This window comes from Megascapheus bottae, chromosome 17 (assembly GCF_031878675.1).
Source record: "Megascapheus bottae isolate mThoBot1 chromosome 17, mThoBot2.hap1, whole genome shotgun sequence".
NCBI lineage: Eukaryota > Metazoa > Chordata > Mammalia > Rodentia > Geomyidae > Megascapheus > Megascapheus bottae.
In genome coordinates, this window is record NC_143525.1 from 18,738,949 (window position 1) to 18,756,363 (window position 17,415).

The following is a 17,415-nucleotide window of genomic DNA, read 5'->3' on the forward strand; positions in this document are numbered from 1 at the left end:
CCTTTCTGACTGAAGCACACCTCATATAAAACCTATAGTCAGTTTCAAATGCTCAAAGATTCAGTGCCTCAAGTTAGGCAAATTTGTCTAAGGCTAAATACCAGTTTAAAAAATGTGGTAATTAGTAATAACTATGAAAGAACATTTTAAAAGAATGTTCAAGAAAGCAGGAAACTATGGAGAAAAAAAATGGATACAGTATTTAGTCTAAGTATATAGTGTATATCCAAGAACTTTCTGTCTGGATATAAATAACTGGAAACTGAACTTTTCTATAAATTAAGAGTTAGAAAGTATGACATTACATATTTCTCTTTCTTCTTTTTTTTGTAGGTTATGGGGCTTGAACTCGGCCTGGGCACTGTCCCTGAGCTCTTCAGCTCAAGGGTACCACCCAATCCTTGAGCCAAGCCCCATTTCCCATTTTCTAGAGGTTAATTGGAGATAAGAGTCTCAGGTCCTTTTGTGCCTGGGCTGGCACAAAACCTGGATCCTCAGATCTCAGCCTCCTGAGTAGCTAGGATTGTAAGTGTGAGCTACCGCACCCAGCACGTATTTCTCTTTTTTATTTTTCTTTTTGCAGGGCCTGAGGCTTGAACTCAGGGCCTGAGTACTGCCCTTGGGCCTTTTCAAAGCTATGGTTCTACTTGAGCCACAGCACCACTTTCTGGCTTTCTCTATATATATGGTACCTTTGTGCATTCTAGGCAAGCACTCTACTACTAGTCCAAACTCCCACCCCCCCCCTTTTTTTGATGTCAGGCTTTAACTGAGAGCCTCTGAATCTCAACTCAGTTTTTTTCTGCTCATTTTATCACTCATTGAACTGAGCCATGTCTCAACTTGTTTTTTTGTTTTGTTGGTTAACTAGAGATAAAGAGCTCTCAAATTTGTCTGTCTGGATTGGTCTGAACTGTGATCCTCAGACAGACATCATCCTCTTGAGAAGCTAGTAATATAGGTGTGAACCAGTGGCAGGCCTGGTGTGATATCATTTCTTAATGTGATATCATTTCTTAATCTTCTCTGATATGCTACAATGTTTTGAATGTTCCCCCCCCCCTCAGTGGAGCTTGAACTCTCACTGGGCCTACTTTCTTTTGCTCAAAGCTAGCACTCTACCACACTTGAGCCACAGCTCCATTTCCAGTTTTCTGGTGGCTAAATGAAGATAAAAGTCTCATGGACTTTCCTGCCCAGGCTTTGAACCATGACTCCCAGATCTCAGACTCCTGATTAGCTAGGATTATATAGATGAGCCACCAACACCTGGCTTTGGGTACTTCTAATGTAGTAACTCATAATAACTCAATCAAACTTCTTACAACAACTATAAGCAAATCTTTATTATTCTTACAGATAAAGAAACTAAGACATATGATTTGACCATGTGATCTAGAATATGTCCTCAGAGGACATACGATAGTATATTATATTTAAACCATGAATATACTTTTAATTTAAAAGAAGACTCTACTAAAAGAGTGAACCAAGGGTCTTATACTAACAAACCATACCTCTAGACCTTGTGCATTTTGAGTTATGGTCTTGCTAATTTTGTATAGACTGACCTACAAATCAAAATTCTCATATCTCTGCTTATTGAGTAGCTGGGACTATAGGTGCCACAACATCTAGTTTAAAAGTTTCAAGGCTCGGGCTGGGAGTTTGGCCTGGTGGTAGAGTGCTTGCCTAGCATGCACGAAGACCCAGGTTCAATTCCTCAGTGCCACATACATAGAAAAAAGCCAGAAGTGGTGCTGAGGTTCAACTGGTAGAGCTCTAGCCTTGAGAAAGTCCAAGGACAGTGCTCAGGCCCTGAGCTCAAGCCCAGGACTGGCAAAAAAAAAAAAAGTTTCAAGGCTTAAAAGTATATGAAGGCTTATGATTTTTAAACTTTAATTTAAATGCTAAATTGTCATCTTAAATCTATAGCTTTAACTGTTAAGCATTATAATTATCTGTAGAACATCCTAGGAGAGAATTTCCTTACCATTCAGCTTGTTTTCTCTGCTCTGCCAACTCATGGAGCCTCCGAAGGGCTTTTTCTTGTTTCTTTTCATCCTTGCGAGATCTTGAAGAAACATTTCGGGCAAACTCTCTTTGCTTGAGATCTTTTAATCTCTGAGTAACAGAAAGAAAGGAACAGAAGGTGGGTGATTTAGAGTAACTTGGGGATTTTAAGACAAAGTCTTTAACATATTTACTCTTTTTTTTCCTTTTTTCATATTTACTCTTGATCACTGGTTATGGTACTAGCATAAGATACATTATTATACTCTCTTATGGTAACTGAAAACACAACGGTTGATTACTCTGGGTATACACATGTAATATCTGCATTTTTAATTAGGACAGCAGTCAATTGCCTTACTGGACAAAATAAAATGGTTTCAGAAGCAAAAAGCAAATTTTAGAACACTGGGAAGAAAGAAAAGGGACTATTTAATCACCTGTTCTTCCAGGATGCAAAACTAGACAAACAGAACATGAGATAAATTGTAGTAACACAGGCCAAAGGTAACAGAAAGGGTTAGGCTAGCACAGAAAATTATTTGCAATGTAAGATCTTAAAAAGCAATGTACAGCTTTCATGGGGAGGTTATGTACATCTAAACAAATAGATGACATACTTTTACCATAAAAGGTGTTCTTTTCAGTATGTTTCCTGTTACATTAAACAAACCCTAGACGTCTTCCAAAGCTAGTACATTCAGAGTTCATCAATTTGACCACTTTCATCTGGTCAGTCTGCTAAAATTAGAGTATGATATGAATAGCTTTTATTCCTTCATGGTTCTGAGAGAAATACCCAGAGGATGAAGAAGGGAAATACAGATATACCTGGAAGATTTGAAAATTCAGGTAATAGGTCTTTTATTTTCAAAAACTACTGTATACATTTCCTTAAGATAAAAGAAACAACCAAAAAAGAACAGTGCCATAATACACTGGTGACAAAGTCCAGACATACCTATCTGCAATGAAGACAGGACTAAAATTATTTTCAACACACTAGGCAATATATATATGTATATAAAAAGAAACAAAACACATCCATTAGTCTATGTTTTTACATCTGCATGGGAAAAGGATTTTGACCCAATATAAAGTGGACATTGCTTTGTAAAAAGGTATGATGTTCAACAGACAGAGGAATTTCTGTTCCTAATATTTATGAAGTGTGTTCTGAAACTCTTTTGAATTGGGAAAGGGAAAGGGTAGAAAGACACACACACACACACACACACACACACACACACACACACACACACACACACACGAGATACAGCTAAAGACACTAGTAGAAAAACTCACTCTTGTGATCCCAAATTAGAAGGATTTGCTTTCAATACATCAGCTGAAAATGTCATATCACAAAGGAAAAAAAGTAAAAAATAAAACAAGAATGGAAGAGAAAAAAAAATAAAGCAAGCATTATTACATAAGCTCTCTTAGTGAATCTGCAAACTATTATACTGAACAATCAAGGACAAAGCCATCAACTTAAGTGCTGGGAAAAAGGAAGCACATACATGTACACATAGACTGACAGTAATACTACCTAGGTATGTGAAATCATCTCTGTCACATTAATAAAAATGACTACATAACTGGAAAGGACTGCTTCTGTCTAAAAGTAGTTAAGTTTTGTATGCACATATCTTTGTTTTGGGTAAGTTCAAGTAACCAATAGCTGGTTAAACCATTACAGAGACAGGTTGCTCACACACAAGACTACATAAAACCACTTCAAAATGGAGAAGTATTCTAAGTCCCATTTTATTCTTCTGAAAGAAATGAGGTAGAAAGAGTCCCCATAATGCCTATGTTATTATTTTAAGGCTACCAACCTAGCTTTTTCCTCTTTTTACAATAGGCTCTTCAGTATCCTAAGTAGTTAGGATTACAGTTGTGAGCCACTGGTACTTATATAAGAAGGCATTTATTGAACTATAGGACATCTTGTCCCAAAGAATGTAATGCTCCTTTTATTAAAGTTATTTTATTAAAGTCTAGAGTCTCCAGAATGATTTCCAACCATTTAGCAGCTACTAGAAAGAATCTGGAAGTAGGACTGTGTTCAACCTTAAAACCCCTACTGCAAGCACTCATGTACATACATGTGCATGCATGTGTGTATATGTAATGTGGAGGGACAGAAGAAAATGAGACAATGCCAATACATCCAAATTATAAATCTTAGCACCCTATGAAGTATAGTGCATGCACACGCACACACACACACACACACACACACACACACGTGTGCATGTTCACACAAACACACAAAAGTTGTTTTGCTTGATGGTCCTGAGCTTAAACCAGGATTATGTCCTTGAGAGGAAGAAGGTGCGTTAATGTTCTGGATCACAATCCCCTATTTATGCTTCCTGTCATATCTGGGATAACAGGAATGTATCTCATACCTAGACTTTTCGGTTAAGATAGTTTCTAAAATATTTTTTCCTAGGTAGGCCTGGACTATTTATTATATTCGCAGTATCAAATTGCTGCCACAGTTGGTATAATAGACATATACCATTGTGCAGTTTTTTATTGGTTGGGATGGGGCTTCTTCAACTTTTTGCCTGAGCAGGCCTACTAAGGAGCTAGAATTATAGGAGTGAGCCACCACTGCCTGGCTCCATACATATCACCTTTACAAACTTAAAAGTCAAATCTGTACTTTTTTCCCCCCATGTTATTTTTTTTTATTAAAGAATTTATTAACACTGATTTTTACATCGTATTTCAAATGACATGTTTAACAAACAAGTGTTCAAGAAGGGAATCTCTATTTACAATCACTGGCACTTAGGCCTGAGCACTGTCCTTGGACTTTCTCAAGGCTAGAGCTCTACCACTTGAGCCTCAGCACCATTTCTGGCTTTTTTTCTATGTATGTGGTACCGAGGAATCAAACCCGGGTCTTCATGCATGCTAGGCAAGCACTTTAACCACTAGGCCAAATTCCCGGCCTCGTGGCACTTAGTTTTTAGAACATAATCAAAATTAGGCTAAGGGTTTGCATATCATAGATACATATTAATTTATGAAATAAAACATTATGCCTATAGAGTCATAGGTTTTTATGTCCATAGCATTGGGTATACAAATATTGAATCCTCGTTCTTGTACTGTTTGAATCTAATAGCCACATATTAACGATACCATGTGCCTTTTGTTCCTTTGGTCTCGACTTGTCTCACTCAACATGATTTGCTCTAGTCAACGGTTTGGATCTAATAGCCACATACTAAGGATACCATGCGCCTTTTGTTCCTTTGGTCTTGACTTGTGTCACTCAACATGATTCGCTCTAGTCAAATCAGTACTTTTGCCATAGTTCTCTCAATTGCCATATTCTCCTCTGCTTAAAGTTAGTTTTGTCTTTCAGAAAGGCAGTATGTATAAGTTTCATAGTCTTAAAAGACCTATGTTCATTCAATCACTATGTGATTTCATTATTGTAAAAGCGGGGCTATCAGTAGATTTATGATACTAATGTAAAAATAAATATAAACCACTTAATTAAGTCACAACTATTCAATACTGTTTTCCCTTAAGTTTAGCCCTAAAACATGAAATAGTACCAAATCTATGGAAGAGGTCTACTAAGTAACTTGGCTTAAATAGTGAATCTTTGATTTTTTTCCCTCAAATAAAAATTTCTAATATGTGTATGAAAGGCTACTATGAATTAAGTCTCACATCTCTAATACAGGCATAGTCTATGCTATATATATACATATACGTATGTATGTATGTATGTATATGTATAAATATATATATATATATATATTCCAACTATTATTCAGGTAGCAGAAAAGCCTCTTATTCAAAGAAACAAGCCTGAAAATAAATACCCCTAATTTCTGGATAAAATTAAGTCAAATGACAAGTTAGATACTGACCAGAAACTTAATTCCCTATATGCAAAAAACAAATTTTTGGTGAGATGCTAGGGTAGGGTGGTAGCCCTGAGATGAAGAGCTCATGGACAGCACCCAGACCCAGGGGTAGGGTGGTATAGCCTTGAGCTGAGGAGTTCAATGACAGAGCTTAAGCCCAGTTGAAGCCCCATGACCCACAAAAACAAAACCAACATAAAAAGGTCAATAAGATTGCTCATCAGAGAAGAATGGGAGGGGTGGGGGTGGAAAGGGGGTAAAAAGAATTAGCCAGGTGCTGGTGGCTCACATCTGTAATACTAGCTGCTCAGAAAGCTGAGATCTGAAGATCAAAGTTCAAAATCAGCCAGAGCAGGAAAGTCTGTGTGACTTTTTTTTTTTTTTTTTTGCCAGTCCTGGGCTTGAGCTCAGGGCCTGAGCACTGTCCTTGGGATTATTTCAAGGCTAGAGCTCCACTGCTTGAGCTCAGCACCATTTCCAGCTTTTTTCTATGTATGTGGTACCAAGGAATCGAACCTGGGTCTTCATGCATGCTAGGCAAGCACTCTACCACTAGGCCAAACTCCCGGCCCCCTGTGTGACTTTTATCTTCAATTAACCACCAGAAAACTAGAAGTGGAGCTGTGGCTCAAAGTGGTAGAGTGCTAGCCTTGAGCAAAAGAGTTCAGGGACAGCATCCAGGCTGTGAGTTCAAGTCACACAACTGATTAAAAAAAAAACACAAAACAAAACACTTGTGGCATAAGGACATTTCCTAATATTCCTCAGAAGCTGATATCTAAAGATCATGGTTCTAAGTCACCAGGAAGAAAAGTCCCGATTAGACACTTATCTCCAATTAACCACTCAAAAGCCAGAAATGATGCTGTCATTCAAATGGTAGGTAGAATGCTAGCCTTGAGCATAAAGAGGTTCAGGGACAGCACTTAGGCCATAAACCCCACAATAACAACCACAGACGCACACACACACAATTGCTTAAGGACTGATGATACAGTTTAATGAAAAAGTGTTTGCTTTGGGGGGCCAGGAGTTTGGCCTAGCATGAACGAAGACAGGTTTGATTCCTCTATATCACATACATAGGAAAAAGCCAGAAGTGGTGCTGAGCACTGGCAAAAAAAAAAGTGCCTACCAGGGTTCCAAAACCATCCCAGAAAGACAAAAGACATGGCAGCCTACTGAACTCTGGGCACTAATTTCTGTTCTACTAACTGAAGAAATTATCTTTATTTAACTTTTTCTTTTTTTGGGGGGGGGGGGTCGTGGGGCTTGAACTCAGCCTGGGCCTTATCCCTGAGCTCTTTAGCTCAAAGCTACCACCATATCCTTGAGCCAAGCAACACTTTCCTTAATTAATTTTTGTGGGTCAAGGGACTTGAAGTCAGCTGGGTATTGTCCCTGAGCTCTTCAGCTCTAGGCTACCACCCTAGCCTTGAGCCAAGCCCCACTTCCTATTTTCTAGAGGTTAATTGGACTTAAGCATTTCAGGTCCTTTTGTGCCAAGGCTGGCTTTGAACCTTGATCTCAGATCAGAACCTTGATACTCAGCCTCCTGAATAGTTAGGATTACAGGCGTGAGCCACCTGCCAGGCATTCCTTATTTTATTTTTTTATACTGGTATTGGGCCTAAATTCAGGGCCTGGATATTGTCCCTGAGTTTTTGTGCTCAAGGCTACTGCTCTATTACTTTGAGCCACAGCTCCAGTCAAGCTTTTTGGTAATTAGTTGATGTGTGGCATTCATAGACTTTCTTGCCTGGGCTGGCTCTGAACACTGATCCTCAGATCTCAGCTACCTGAGGACCTCGGATTACAGGTGTGAGTCACTAGTGCCTAGCACAGGTTATCTTTAAAATTAACTTGACACTATAGGACTTTTTTCTTTATTTTTCTGGCCAGTTCTGGGGCTTGAACTCAGGGCCTGGGCACAGTCCTTGGACACTTTTTGCTCAAGGCTAGCACTCTGCCACTTGAGCCATAGCATCACTTCTGGCTTTTTCTGTGTATGTGGTTCCAGGGAATTGAACCCAGGGCTTTATGCATGCTAAGAGAGCACTCTATCACTAAGCTAAACTCCTGGCCCCAGGATTTCTTGTTGACAGCTATCTTAGTGTATTAATAATAAGTAGAACCACTGTTTCATTACTGTATTTAAGCTGGGAATAAAAGTAACAAGAATACTTCCTAACAACAAGAAGGTTTGGGCTGGGTGCTGGTGAGGACATCTGTAATCTGAGCTATTCAGGAGGCTAAGACCTGGAGGACTGTGATTCACAGTTGGATGGAGCAGAAAAATCCATGAGATGTTTATCTCCAAAATAACTGGCAAAAACCCTTCAGGCTAAAGGTGTGGGCTCAAGTGGTAGAATGCCAGCCAAGTAATCAAAAACTGAGGCCCTGAGTTAAAACCCTGGTGGGAGGGGGGTAGTAGGGGGAGATAAGGTCTAATAAAAAAAATGGGGAAGAGGTATGTTTTGGTACTACCATAACAACTGAACTTGATACTAAGAGTTCATATTTGATTGAATTTTCCTAACTAGATCTCAGTCTGTATCAACTATTCAAATTTATTTTACAAAGGAAAAAAAAAAACTTCCCATGAAAAGGAAATTTTAAGACATCAGAAAACTGGTAAAGGTAAAAGCACACAGCATTATGATTATGTTCTATACCTACTCAGTTCAAAAAACAAAAACAAAAGCCTGACTTTATCTTCACAGAATCAAAAGTATAGTTTTAATAGCAATCTTCCAGAACCAGGACTGAACTTCCCTAACTAAATTTGCAATGTCATACATGGCACAAAACAAATGCTTAGTAAACATTATACTATTTATTTCCCCAGTCTTGTGGCTTGAACTCAGGACCAGGGCACTATCATTGAGCTTTTTTACACAAAGCTAGCGCTCTACCACTCAAGCCACAACACCACTTCCAGCCTTTTCTGTGTATGTTGTACTAAGGAATCGAACCCAGGGCTTCATGCATGCTAGGCAAACACTCTACCACTAGGCCACGTTCCCAGCCCTAGCTTCATTTTTCTAATGAGACATTGTGTGTGTGTGTGTGTGTGTGTGTGTGTGTGTGTGTGTGTGTGTGTGTGGCCAGTCCTGGTTCTTGAACTCAGGGCCTGAGCATTGTCCTTGGGCTTTCTTTCTCAAAGCTAGAGCTCTATCTACTACTTGAGCCACAGCACCACTTCTGGCTTTTTCTGTGTATGTGGTACTGAGAAATTGGGCCCAGGGCTTTGTGTATGCAAGGCAAGCACTCTATCACTTGGCCACACTCACAGCTCATGGACAAGTTTTTAAGATAATTTAATTGAAATATTTTATACCATAACTTATCCATTTAAAGTGTCCAGTTTAGTGGGTTTCAGTGCAATCATCTACAAACTTAAATTTAGACTGCTTTAGCCTCTCACACTAAAACAGAACCACAGAGCCTAATCTTAGAATTTCTGTAGTACATCACTGTGATGAATTTAAGTTTATGAGGGCAGACAACAAGCTAAATTGGAAGTGGATAAAGTAAATTTTTATTTATGCTAGAATTATGTGCTGACTTGAAAGACAACTAGAACTACATAAGAGAATTCCAGGTGTACCTGCAACATTCTCCTGAAAGGTCTATTTATTATTATTATTATTATGTCAGTCATGGGGCTTGAACTCTGAGCCTAGGCACCATCCCTGATCTCTTCAGTTCAAGGCTATCGCTCTACCACTTGAGCCACAGCACAACTTCCTATTTTCTGGTAGTTAATTGAAGGTAAGTCTCATGAACTTTAGTGTCTAGGTTGGCTTTGACCCACAATCCTCAGATCTCAGCCTCCTAAGTAGCTAAGACTACAGGTGTGAGTCACTCGCACCAGACCTAAAGGATCTATTTAAAGTTATAAATACCTGTAAAAACAGACTCCTCGGGGCCAGGAGTTTGGCCTAGTGGTAGAGTGCTTGCCTAGCATGCATGAAGACCGGGGTTCAATTCCACAGTACCACATACGCAGTAAAAAAAAAAAAAAACAACAAACGGAAGTGGTGCTGAGGCTCAAGTGGTAGAGCTCTAGCCTTGAGAAAAGTCCAAGGACAGTGCTCAGGTATGGAGCTCAAGCCTAGGACTGGCAAAAACAAAACAAAACAACAACAACAAAAAACAGACTCCTCCTCTATGTAGACAGATTTTTTTTCTAGATCTAAAGCAGCTCTTCCCAAGACAAGACAGGGATGAACACATAATGCTTAGTAGCTAAAAAGGCCCAAAAGATGTTCAGACTGACTAAATGTTTCAATTCTCTATTAAGTAAAACAGTTCCAAGAGTTATTGTACCAATAGGAACAGAAAGTACTACTAAAGTAGAAGCTTTGCTTCTGCTACAGTTTATTAAAATAAACTACAACCCAGGCACAGATAGCACATGTGCATAATCCTAGCTATCAGGAGGCTGAGATCTGAGGATAATGGTTCAAAGCCTACCCCATGCAGAAAAGTCCTTGAGACTCATATCCAATTAACCACAAAAAAGTCAGAAATAGAGCACTAGCCTTGAGCAAAAAAGCTCAGAGACAGCACCCAGGCCCTTAATCAAAGTCCTGAGGCCCAGTGTGCATAGACATACTCACGCACCTACACCTGCACCCATGCAAGGATATGCATACACACACAGAGAGAAACAGAGTGTTGCTCAAGTGATAGAACAATCTTTAGCAAAAAAGCTTCCAGTTCAAGCCCCAGTACTGCACCCCTGGCAAAAAAGAAAATAATAAACCTATTCTGGCAACTTAGTGGCCACTGCTATGAGTTCATTTATTTTACTTATTTCAAGTCCAGAATAAAGTTTGGTAGTATATGCCTGTAATCCCAGCTAGTCAGGAGGTGGAGACAAAAGGATCTTGAGTGTAAGCCTAGACAGAGTACAATCATGGTGATTCTAATTCACAAATAATCAAGGATCTCTCTTTGGTAGGTGTATTGCTTATGTGTCTCTACATGGGTAGGCGATGTTCAGTGGATGACGTAGATGCACCTACATTATCAAGTCCAAAATTTTGGAATGACTGTATCTTCCACATTAAGGATCTTGAAAGGGTGAATGGTAATAACGAGTGGAAAGCCTGGTGATAGTATGTACATGCATTTTATAGAGATCTCTTTTCTAATGAATCAAGTCAAAACTCCCACATGGGGGTGAGGAGATTTTGTCTTTGGGATAGAAGAGAAATATAGTTCATCAAGTCCTGAAGATTCATAAAAAGCAATATATTTTGACTGAAAGAAATAATAATGTTGATGGAGATCCAGGCCTCTAGAAATAAGGACCACATTTGGCTAAAGAAAAAAAGATGTGGAGAGCAGGGAATTTGTTCCTTATATTAGAACTACCGACAATCCTTATGAATGACTACCTTAAATTAAAGTATGTAGTTCTATATTTTCTGGATTTATTTATGTTGGTCCATTTTAAGAAGTTAGACTCAATATTCAAGCATGATGTGCACTATTGTTCCTAATGTCCAGAGTAGACGTTGGTTTGTGGTTGATGGAACGCAGAACACACACTCTTCTTGGGAGCATGGGTTTACTTACTTGTGAGCATTAGTCCATGTTCCCACACCAGAATTATGTGTAAGTGGATGCACATGCACCATGGAGTACACACTTCATGGGACTCTCAACTGCAAGATTTCATACTATGTGACTGTCACCCTCTCATATTTTGATACATCAGTCAATTTTTTTTATATGTAAAGGTTAAGAAGGACTGGGAATGTGGCTTAGTAGTAGAGTGCTTGCCTAGCATGCATGAAGCCCTGGGTTCAATTCTTGAGGACTATATAAATAGAAAAAGCCAGAAATGGTGCTGTGGATTAAGTGGTAGAGTGGTAGCTTTGAGCAAAAGCAGCTCAGGGACAGTGCCCAGGACCAAAGTTCCAGTCCTAGGACTGGCCAAAAAAAAAAAATAAAAAAAAGGTTTAAAAAAATTAAGGGAAAGCTGGCACTCATGGTTCATACCTATAATACTGGCTACTCAGAAACTTGAGATCTAGAGGACCATGGTCAGAGAGAGCATAAAATTTGGCTAGATTTCATTTACCATCAAATGTAGGCCCAGAAAACAGCTCAAGTTCTAGAGTGCTAATAGTAAAAGTAAGGTCAAAACCTCAGTACCAGAAAACAAAAGAAATAAAAGACAACTGAGGAAACTACTACTTCTATTACCAGCTATTTATTACCAAATAAGATCAGGCTTGTGATCTCATGTTAAAGAAAAAGAAAGAAAAGAAAAGCAAGCAAGCAAAGAGGTTTTCATATTAAGGTTATTTCTGCAGAAAAAGAGGGAGACTACAGCAAATTTTAGAAGCGCTTTTTATTTGAGGGGGGGTTAGTTGTGAGACTGGGTGTTGTCTCTGAGCTCTTCAACTCAAGGCTACTGCCCAACCCCTTGAGCCACAGCCCTACATCCATTTTTCTGGTAGTTAACTAGAGATAAGAGTCTCATGGACTTTAGTGCCCAGGCTGGTTTTGAATGATGATCCTCAGATCTCAGCCTCCTGAATAGCTAGGATTACAAGTATAAGTCACCTCGCCAGGCTTGGAAGCTGTTTTATAGTGCCAGATTTTGACAAATGCATTAGTGTACTGAAATTGTAATTAAGTTGAGAAGAAGAAAGTTTTCAATTTTCTACTTTCCCAATTATCAGCCAGAACTCAAAGAAACTTGTAATGGGAGGAGGGAAAGGAACAGCCCTGGGTCACAAACAGACACAAGTGTTTTTAGAAGACAACTAACATTAAATCACACAGCTGTTACAAGAGAAAAGAAATGCAAAACAAAAGATGAACCTGAAGCTAGAGTTGAATACAGAGAAAGTAAAGAGGTAATAAGGATTCAGTTTTATTCAAGGGTTATACTGAAATGTAAGTGCAATATCACTAGATATTAATTTGAGATAAGTCAAAGTCAAATTATATAAAATTCAATTTGTTTTTTTTTTTCTTTAAGAGATGGTCATTAGTTGGGAGGCTGAGGTAAAAGACTTGAGAATTCAAGGCTAGCTTGTGCTACAAAGAGCAACAAAAAAAATCAGGAATAGTAACAACAATAAAACAAAAATCAAGGACAGTAAAAAGAATAACAAATAAAAGAGATGGATTTTCAACCTGTTTTCAAGGCTGCCCCTGAAACCCTGGTGTCTCAAGTAAGTCTACTTTGGCCTCCAGAGTATCTGAAATGGGGCACCACTATGCTTAGCTTTCATTTTTAATAAGTTTTGAACAAATGAAAATTAAGAGTAGAATAGTTAACACCTTGAAGATCATACTAAATACAACTGCTAAGACAATGTGTGATCTCTGGCTCATAAATAGAGGTATCCTTAGTAGCATAAACACAAGAGAAAAAGACTGGAATAATTTTGAGTCTGTTAAAATATTTAAGGCATTGACTACTCTTATCTTCATTATTACTTACTTTTTATATGTACAGTGCTAAGGATTATAGCCTAGACTATGCAAAGCAAATACTACACCACAAAACTATTCCTTCAGCTCTTCTATTATCCTAATAATATGAACAATATGCTGCTACATTAGTTTCTGGGAAAAAGAATATGCCAGACCTATAATCCCAGACTACTTGGAAGGTAAATTGAAGAAAAAGAATTCAAGGCTATCTGGGACAAAGTTAATGAAGCTCTATCTCAAGAATGAAATAAGAGGGCCAGGAGTTTGGCTTAGCATGCACGAAGACCCAGATTGGATTCCTCAGTACCTCATACACAGAAAAAGCTGGAAGTGCTACTATGGCTCAAGTGGTAGGGCTCTATACTTGAGAAAGCCCAAAGACGGTGCTCAGGTCCTGAGTGCAAGGCCTGAAACTAGCAAAAAATAAAACAAAATAAAATAAATAATGAATAAAAATTTTAAAAGGGTTGGGAGTATAGCTTAAGAGCTTGCCTAGCAAATATGAAGCTCTAGGCCTAAATCCCAGTACTGCCAAGTAACAATGATAATATCATTTGAATTTTAAGGCTTTCTATAAAGGTTAAAGAAAATATCTATTAGTAGATGAGCATTTTTAGTTTTCAGCCAGGTGCCAGTAGTTCATGCCTATAATCTTAGCTACAGAGGAGGCTGAGATCTGAAGATTGAGGTTTGAAGCTAGCCAGAATACAGAAATCCATGGGGCAATCATTTCCAATTAACCACCAAAAAGCCAGAAGTGGAGGTGTGGCTAAAGTGACATAGCACTAGCCTTCAGCAAAAAGAGCCAATTGAAAGCAAAACGATGAGTTCAAACAATACAGTGTGGCTTACCATTAAATAAACAAAAGTAAGCGATGATTAGTATTAGTGTTTATGGGGCACTCAGAAACATCAGAACAAATAAAATAAAATCATATATTTGGATACTGGCTGAGGCATGATTTATTTTCTGGATTTCAAAATATAACAAAACTGATTGCTTGAAAACTAGAATTAAATTTCTGAAAAGAGTAAAAACATCAAATTAGTTTTTACCTTTGGGAAATTTAAACTACAGTGTGTGTGTGTGAATGTGTGTACACTGAGTGTTTCAACTCAGGACCTGCATACTGTCCCTGAGTTTTAGTCAAGGACAGTGCTCTACTACTTAAACCACAGCTCCACTTCAGGCTTTTTTGGTGATTAATTGGAGGCAAACAGTCTCATGAAATATGAATGGCAATCCTCAGATGTCAGGCTCCTGAGTAGCTAGGATTATAGGTGTGAGCCACTAGCACTTAGTACTATTACTTTTATAGTAAATTCTTCTGAGAATCTTATAAAACTAGCAAATAGGAAAAGTATGGAACACCATACCCCCCAAAAAAATCTAAATTAAGAATTACCAAACAGCTTTTTTTTTTTTTTTTGCCAGTCCTGGGGCTTGAACTCAAGGCTTGAGTGCTGTCCTTGGGCTTTTCTCAAGGCTAGCGTTCTACCACTTGAGCCAAAGCACCATTTCTGACTTTTTCTATGCATGTGGTACCAAGGAATTGAAGTCAGGTCTTTGTGTATGCTAAGCAAGCACTTTACCACTAGGCCAAATTCCTGGCTCCAAACAGCTTCTTTTTGAAAGAAAAAAAAATTGGCCTTAATAGAGAGATAAAGGTATGTTTAAGATTCTGTATATACTAGTAATTAACTATTAACAAATTATTTTTCAAAAAAAGTTCAACGGCAAAAACTAGGGATTCAAACTAGGATTCAAACTAGGGATTACTAACACCGAGTCAAGTACTTACCTAGTGTTTCAGATTCATAATAATCCTGTGTGCCTTCCTGGAAGATAAGACGGGTTGTCTTTATGATTTTAGAGCATGAATTTGGAAAAAATGGTAGGCCCATTTGTATGGTAAGTTCTTGTCCATTGAAGAGGAATAAAAATAACTCTTCTTAGGACTTATTTAGCTATGCTGTAGCAAGCTATGTTGTAAATGTTCTTTAGAAATTCAAAGTGCAGGTAGGAGACATGACTCAAGTGGTAGAAGCAAGCAAGAGCTGCCAGCAAGAAAACTCTTATCCTGCCAAATAAATAACCAAATAAACACAATATAATTCTAAGTACAGAGAGGAGTTAAACTATAAAAGTTAGCACATTTATTTTGGTTGACATGTAATATGTTGATTTGAGATTCTAATACTTACAGTGAGACAAAAGTAATAAGGCTTACTTTTCAAACAATAAAAACAGGAGAAAAACTCATGCTATACCTGTTTTTTGTTTTATTTTTGCTGGTACTGAGGCTTGAATTCAGAGTCTCATAACACTTGCTTGGCATTTTTCACTTGACATTTAAGCTTATATTTGAGGCTCTACCACTTGAGCCATGTCTCCATTTCTGGATTTTGCTAAGTGAAACATGATCCTCAGATATCAGCCTCCAGAGGAGCTAGGCCCAGGCCCTGTGCCTGAGCTCTTCAGCTCAAGGCTACCACCCTACCCCCTGAGCCACAGCACTACTTCTGATTTTCTGGTTATCAATTGGAGATAAGAGTTTCATAGTCTTTAGTGCCAGGCTGGCTTTGAACCGAGATCCTCATATTTCATCCTCTTGAGTAGCTAGGGTTATAGGTGTGAGCCACTGTGCCTGGTAATGACATCATTTCCTAATCATATCTGATGTACTAGGCATTCTCTGAAGTATTAAAAAATACAAAACTCAATCACGTCTCACAAGTAAATCTCTTACAGATAAGGAAACTGAGAAGTATAACTTTATATCTATTCTTTTTTAAGCTTCTCATTAAGCAGAAGAAATAAACTCATGAATAAATTAAAGATTTTTCCCAGACCAATGATTACACACATAATCTTTACTAGTAGCTTGTGAGTTCTCTGTGAGAAATTCTTAAATTTGTATTTTAAATAATAAAAAATAAATGAACATGAATGTTTCTATGACATACAAACCCTTAGCCTAATTTTGATTAAGTTCTAAATACTAAGTCCCAGTGATTGTAAATAGAGATTCCCTCCTTGAACACTTGTTTATTAAACTTATCATTTAAAATATGATGTAAAAATCAACGTTAATAAATTCTTTAATAAAAAATAAAAATAAATGAACATACTGGGTCACATAGATAAGTACTTTATAAATGTTTATAGCTAGTAAAATAAAATAATTAATTATTTGGACTAGGCAAAGGTCATAGGATATCACAATATCATATTCATTTAAAGGTTTTCAGTAGCTAGCAATATGTATAGTTTTTCAACCTCAACACTAATGTACTGTTTCTCATTTTAGGCCAAGAATTTCTTTTTAAGAGGCTTTCTTGTACATTGTAGGATGTTCAGTAGCATCCTTCACCTCTACCCACTTGATGGTTGTTGGTTCAACAACCAAAAATGTCTCCTGATATTGAATGCCAAGTCTCTCCTGAGGGAAAAGACTAAGGTCAGAGTATAAACATGTCAAATTCAATGAAGCAAAAATGACATTTCTATTATACGCAGGTTAAGAGCAGTATCACTAAAATAGAGTATCATATACCACAATGAACTAATGTCAGTATGAATTTCATTAGGTTTGAATTTCTATTCAGATTTTGCTTTGATAGAAGTTTTTTCCCCTTAAAATTTCCTTTTCCCCATACTACCTGTTGAATTGCATTTTATTTGCTTTACTCTTTTTAGCAGAAGCTTCTAATCTTAAGTAGACTTACTGATTGAAAACGCTGATTTTTACATGTCTTTTTTTTTTTTTTGGCCAGTCCTGGGCCTTGAACTCAGGGCCTGAGCACTGTCCTTGGGCTTTCCCAAGGCTAGAGGTCTACCACTTGAGCCACAGCACCACTTCTGGATTTTTTCTAAGTATGTGGTACTGAGGAATCAAACCTGGGTCTTCCTGCATGCTAGGCAAATACTCTACCACTAAGCCAAACTCCCAGCCCCTTACATGTCTGTTTTTAGGTCAAAAGTATCTTCTAGGAAATTAAAAAAAAAAAAAAAAAAAAAAGGCGGGCATTC

At 37.9% G+C, this 17,415-nt stretch overlaps 1 protein-coding gene across 4 annotated transcripts in view; it reads right to left on the reverse strand.

Annotated features, from left to right (window-relative positions):
* Gpatch8 (G-patch domain containing 8) overlaps positions 1-17,415 on the reverse strand; it is a 74,393-nt gene that overhangs the window by 9,426 nt on the left and 47,552 nt on the right. For all 4 annotated transcript variants that reach the window (XM_090350035.1, XM_090350037.1, XM_090350036.1 and 1 more), the window contains one exon: positions 1,994-2,124. In XM_090350035.1, the coding sequence (XP_090206161.1) occupies positions 1,994-2,124 (131 nt within the window). The remainder of the gene's footprint in view (positions 1-1,993; positions 2,125-17,415) is intronic.